Here is a 6,366-nt window from a genome sequence, read left to right as displayed (position 1 = left end):
CCGGTGCCTTCAGAGAGTCATGCAGAGCAGGCCGATTAAACTATGTGTCTGCTGCATATTTTTGAACAAGAAGACTCAAGTCAGCAACTCAGAAATTGGGATCCAAAGATTTGCTGTCTTGAAATCAGCCTAATTTTGTTCCTTGCGATTTTGTCCACTCTCACCGCAGTACTTTGCTTTTTCCAATAATCAAAAAAATATTTGGATGAATGTATGAAAATATACTTTAAACAGAAACAAGTAAAAGTAAGAAAGTTGTTTAACTTGCTCCAGTTTCTGATTTGAGGGTGTAAAAAATGGTTTCAATTATTTTCATGATATTAGGAAATGGATAAAGGGCACTTCATCATGACTACACTAGGACCGACACCTTATTTCTTAAATAAGTTTTATCTGCGTACAGTGAATATGGGTGTTTGGGTTTTTTTGCAAAAGGCACACACTCACTGTATGGTCTCAGTAGGGCTGAGCTGTGTAATGACTGGGTAGGAGTGCTCTCAAACCTTGGAATGTAAATTGCAGCTTAGAACATTCTAAAACCTGATTTACCCTCAAAAAAACCCCATGTCCCTGCTCTTCTGACCATCTTGTCTCCAGTAGGTTTTTGGTTGCCATTAGAATTCCTAAATAGAGCTGGATTTATACCACAAACTTTCTCAGTTTCTCACGATTACTTGGTGCACTGGGCACGGCACTATCTCCAAGAAAGCATCAGATTTGCCTCCAAAGAATTATCAGTATGTTGCGCCTGAAGTGTTGCATTTGAAAGCAATGAATGTTATCTCTGCATCAGATCCCTCTCTCGGTTCTGTAGTACCGGGTGCTCTCTGGTTTTGTGTATTTTCCCAGACAAACCAGCCAGGTGATCCGGGCAAAGGCCAAGCTGGCAACAGGCACAGAATGGCAGAGCTTGAGTTATCCCAGATTCTGTCCCACAATAGTAAAGGTAAGAGGGAGCAGAATCGGGATGAGAGTCTGGACAGCATTACCACAGTATAAATATGTCCATATTTTTAATCTCCTCCATCTTGAAAAAATATGTGCCGATATGAAATCCTGTCAATAGGATTTCTCAAGGTGGGTTCTGAAGATTCCAGTTCTTAGTGAGCAAATGTTTGCCTGCTGGAGGGAAGTATTAGGTAAGGAGAAAGGAAAAGGACTCATAGGTCGAATTTTTTTTCTCCCACACTCAACTCCTTCGTAGGGAGAAAAAAAAAAGATTGCAAATGGCCAAAACAGGGCATGGGAAACAGTAGTAACATTTACAGGACGGAGTAGGAGATTTCCTTACCAAGAAATTCAAGGAGCAACAGCAAAATGGTATGAAAATGGTGTAAAAACTCGGTATCAAGGGCGTTGGATGGCCACAGTATGATTTGCTACAGGTGCAGCATTTCACTGCTGCTTCTTCACCTTAACAGTGTGAGGCACAAATAAACTGCAGCTGTGTCTTCATTGAAGAAAAAACCTCAAACATTTGCTGTCGAATAGCAAATATGCCTTTCCTATTTCACTGTGAAATCACACTGGGAAAAAGACATTGCAGTTTCAGTGGGAATTAAGAACGTAAGACCAAACAGGGGCAAAATCATCACCACTTTTTCCAGCTAATGCCTTGCCTGTAACTGAGATCCATAGATAAAAACCTGTGTACTTGAGGACAATACTTGTTACCTCTCCTTTTTTTTTTTGTTTGTGTGGTGGTGGGTTTTTTGTATTTTTATTGCTGCTGGGGTTTTTTGTTCATTGTTTTTAGAAAATGAAAATTAGCACTTTGTAGAAGCTGAAGCAATGCCTGGGGGTCTGTACTCCAGGTGACTGTTTTGCCAAGTGATACAGCAGCCCTGTGCTGGCAGAAGGAATATTCAGGGGAACATTCCCATTGAATGCAAGATAAGGCAGAGGTGAAGTCAAGCCGGTTGTTTTTCAAAACAAAAAATGTTGTTTGTTTATACTTCCTATACTTGGGTTTTTGTTTTGTTTTTTCTTTTCATGTGATCTTTAAAAACCCTATAAGTGAATCAAATTTTTTTCTTCCTTTTATATATCAGTTATACCAATTTTAGTCTGAAGTTCCAGTGACTTGCCTAACTTCTATCAACAAGAAATTATGTATTTGAAGAAGTGGTTTTAAAGAATATAACAAAAGGCTTAGGAAGACACTTCTATGGCTGACTGTCTCGATGAAGCAATGTAGAACCAGATGTTGAAAATGTCTTGGAAAACTAAACTCCGAAGTCCACCTATGGCTTAAGGGCCCAATTTCAGCCTTACGTGCACTGGCAAGTGTGTGAGCTGTAATTCAAAATTACTGTGGGTTTTTCTCACCAGATAAATTTCTGTAAAAACAGTATTTTAAGACTAAGTCATTCAGATCCACTAATATTTTAGGTTCATTACAATTAAAGACATTGGAGTTATTCTCTTATTTAACAGCTACAAATAGCAGTTGTCACTTGGTTTAACAACTGTAAACAATAAGAAAGACTTTACCGTGGAGAAGGAAATACCGCTGGGATGCAAAAGTAATTCTAATCTGATAGAAGCCTTAAAAGGGAAAAAAAAAGCTTCAAGATTTGATTACCCCAACTGTTTGAGCCTACCAGACAAGATACTCCAAATATTTTCTGTTAACATGGTGCAAAAAAGGTCCGTGTGTTAAATCGAAGTCACATAGAATTGAGTATTCAGAAACTATTATTTCCTAAACAAAGAGAAACAGCAACTGTGTTAACAGCTCATTTTGCCACTGTAAGTTCTAGCTAAGAGCTTAGTAATTAGCAATGATGAGAAAAGATAATTCACGTAGATGTGTGTCTGTGGCGTCTACTCTATTGTTTCCAAGAGAACAGAGTACTCCCTATTTACATGGAACCGTGTAAATATTTCCTACTGAAACCTGAAACCACATGAAACTGCTAGTTTTGCTTTGAGAGAAACCAGTTCCATTTCACAAACAAACAGAAATACTGGGTTAGGGAACACTCAGCTAAACTTGCAGAATACTTATCTGCTAAGGGCACGAATCGCTCAAGACTGTGTTTTGATTTATTTTCAGGGATTTCAAAGAAACTGGTGATATTTGCTGACAAAAGTTGCGGGTGGATGGTATCCTCAGCACAAGTGAAGTGGGTTTGGTTTTGTTTTGGGGAGGCGGGGAGTTGCAATGGTTTGGGGGTTGTTTGTTTATTTGTTTTAAACATTTTGTATAGTGCTTTTAGTGAATCTGAGTACTGAGGTCAAATGTAAGCTTGGGAAACCAAATTAATAAAAATCGACGAAGGAGTTTCTCACGGGCAACACTAGAAATTAAAATCCAAATTTTGAACGCTTGGATCCTAGCGGTCTTTATACAAAACATACTCAGTAAAAGTTTCTCTTGCCATACAGGAATTCCCAAGGAGGTGAAGAGACGTCTGGAAGCTTTCAGGGATGAAGCTCTTTGAGAGAAGGCTTGAACTTAAGGCTTGAAGTTTTGAGACTTCTGCCCTGATTTCTGTGCGCATTCTTCTTGAATAGCTCGTAAAACAACGCGGTAAGGCAGATTTTGGGGGTGGTGGTCTCCGGGATGGGGAGGTCCCGAGGATGGTGGTTCCAGGGTCGAAGTTTCGGGGGATGGGGATCCCGCGGGTGGCTGTTCCGGGGCACTGAGGGGTCCTGGGGATGGGAGTACCAGGCTTGGGTTATCTCGGCGGTTCCGGAGTTCGGGAGTTGAGATCCCGAGGATGGGAATCCCGGGGGTGGCGGGTACCGGGGGTGGAGATCCTGGGCATGGCGGTCCCGGGTTTGGGGCTGCCGGGGGTGGGGATTCCGGGATGGGGTTCCTGGGATGGAATCCCTGTTTGGGGTTCCCGGCATGGGGATCCCAGGATGAGATCTCGGGATGGGGTTCTCCGGGATAGGGTTCCCAGGATGGGGATCCTGGGATGGGGTTCCCTGGGATGGGATCCCCGGTTGGGGTTCCCGGGTTGGGGTTCCCGGGATGGGATCCCCGGTTGGGGTTCCCGGGATGGGGTTCTCGGGATGGGATCCCCGGTTGGAGTTCCCGGGATGGGGTTCCCGGGATGGGATCCCCGGTTGGGGTTCCCGGGATGGGGTTCCCGGGATGGGATCCCGGGTTGGGGTTCCCGGGATGGGTTCCCGGGTTGCGGTTCCCGGGTTGGGGTTCCCGGGATGGGTTCCCGGGTTGCGGTTCCCGGGTTGGGGTTCCCGGGTTGGGGTTCCCGGGTTGGGGTTCCCCGGGATGGGGTTCCCGGGATGGGATCCCTGGTCGGGGTTCCCCCGTTGGGGTTCCCGGGCCGGGATTCCCGCCCAGCCCTTTGGCCCCGCCCCCCTCACGTGACGCCGCCGTGCCCCGCGCGGCCACCGTCGGGCAAGATGGCGGCGGGCAGCGACAGCGAGGAGGAGGAGGACCTGGTGAGCTACGGAGCGGCGCTGCAGCCCCTGCAGGAGGGTAAGAACCCTCCCCGCCCCGCCGCGCCTTCTGCCGGGCCCTGCGGAGCGGCCCCGCGGCGGGCGCTGGTGTTCTACAGGGCCCAGGCCGGTTCGCGGCCTTGGCTGGGGGAGCTGTGGCGTGTGGGCCCCACGCAGACACACCTGCCCTGCCTCCTCTTCCTCCTCTTCTTCCCTTGCCTCTCCTGCCTCCCCCTGCCCCGGCAGCCGTGGTGGACTGCAAAAAGGTCTGGCTCGGCCTAGGGACGGAGCGGGGAAAGGCCCTGCCGGCACAACCCGGGCTGAGCTGGGCTGTCCCTGCCCTGCGGGGAGCTGGGGACCAGCCTGTCCTTCTGTCCTTTCTCTAAGCCTCAAAAAGAGAGGAGAAAATAGAGTTCGAGTGTAACACTTCAGGTGTACGCAGTTATGCTAATAAGACCGTTCTATGCCTATATTCGTGTATTCACCTTATGTATTTGTATATTCACTAGCCCAAGGGCTAATGTGCGGCCGTGACTCCCAGGTCTGTGCTGCTTTATGCAAGAAGTACTATTTAAAAGGTGTAAATGGTCGTATCAAAGTCTATAGCTTTCGTGGTTCATTTCAGTTTTGGACACATCTGGTGTGTAATTTCTCAAGCAGTTACCCAAGTGATGAAATCCTGCCAGGGGTCTTGTGTGCCTAAAAAATAAATGCCCTTTCATAGGAAACGAAGATTGTTCTCAGAACTCATCAGAGTTAAGGGGTTTGATGTGAACACAGCGCTTTTCCTTTGGCAATGTGCATCAGCAGTGTATGCAAATAGTTAAGGCAGGGTGCAAATAGATGTGAACTGATACTTTCCACTTCAGGGTGGCCACTGTTTGATCCATTCTTACCTGCAAGGAAGAAGCAGCTTCTGGAGGGAGTGGAGGGTCCCTTCTTCATGCAGTGTTGTGTCTCATTTTGGGATGTGTTTGGTCGTAGGTGAACGGATTAAGAAGCCAGTTCCTCTTCAAGAGCAGACGGTGAAGGATGCAAAGGGGCGATATCAGCGTTTCCATGGGGCCTTTACTGGGGGCTTTTCTGCTGGTTACTTCAACACCGTGGGCACAAAGGAAGGTTGGATGTTTTTCTGTCTGAATTGTTTTCAAACACTGTGCTGCCTTAAGTACCTTACTTAAACATTTCCCTTCTTTAAAGGATGGACGCCCTCAGCTTTTGTCTCCTCACGGCAGAAGAGAGCAGACAGAACCACTCTTGGACCAGAAGACTTTATGGATGAGGAGGTAAATTTAGAAAGGAATAGAAGACTTTTGTAAATGCTTTCCGTGACAGCAGGTTTTTCAGGTGATAAAATCTTCTGAAGAACTTTAATAGCAAAAATTGAAGTAACTTTAAAAGGACTTCTTGTATGCAGTGTTATACTGCTGGGTCATAAAGACTGTTTCGTAGGTTCACTTAAGAAGCTCCTGTACTGTCAATATTAAAAAAATAAACCCAGAACTGAACCCTTTCACTCTGTTGGAAAAGGCAAATAACTTTTGAAACTGTTTAAAATATGTCCATTCAAGTAATTAAAAAACCCCTTTCTAAATGATTGAAGGAAATTAGCCCATATGAAGGTTATATCCCTTTCCTTTAGTATCACAGTAAGTAAGAATTTCAGGGGTGTTTAATTTTTTTTTTTTTTTTTTTTTTTTTTTTTTTTTTTTTTTTTTTTTTTTTTTTTTTTTTTTTTTTTTTTTTTTTTTTTTTTTTTTTTTTTTTTTTTTTTTTTGTATTTTGTGTGTATTTTCCAGGATCTTAGTGAATTTGGGATAGCACCGAAAGATATTACAACCACAGATGATTTTGCATCCAAAACTAAAGACAGAATAAAAGAGAAAGCCAGACAGATTGCAGGAGTAGTTGCTGCCATTCCAGGAACCACCGCATTCGATGATTTAATAGGAC

General features: G+C 44.8%; 1 protein-coding gene across 1 annotated transcript in view; it reads left to right on the top strand.

The window, feature by feature from the left end:
- The first annotated feature begins 4,355 nt into the window (after nt 1–4,355).
- The window catches only part of LOC114070157 (G patch domain-containing protein 1-like), a 13,419-nt gene continuing 11,408 nt past the window's right edge, over nt 4,356–6,366 (top strand). Inside the window, exons 1-3 of the mRNA XM_027907406.1 lie at nt 4,356–4,453; nt 5,398–5,532; nt 5,614–5,699. Of these exons, the coding sequence (XP_027763207.1) occupies nt 4,378–4,453; nt 5,398–5,532; nt 5,614–5,699 (297 nt within the window). The 5' untranslated portion in view covers nt 4,356–4,377. The remainder of the gene's footprint in view (nt 4,454–5,397; nt 5,533–5,613; nt 5,700–6,366) is intronic.

This window comes from Empidonax traillii, unplaced genomic scaffold (assembly GCF_003031625.1).
Source record: "Empidonax traillii isolate 1590-97213 ecotype Southwest subspecies unplaced genomic scaffold, ASM303162v1 scaffold1452:size106483, whole genome shotgun sequence".
NCBI classification, from domain to species: Eukaryota; Metazoa; Chordata; class Aves; order Passeriformes; family Tyrannidae; genus Empidonax; species Empidonax traillii.
This window is presented reverse-complemented; position numbering and strand designations above follow the sequence as displayed.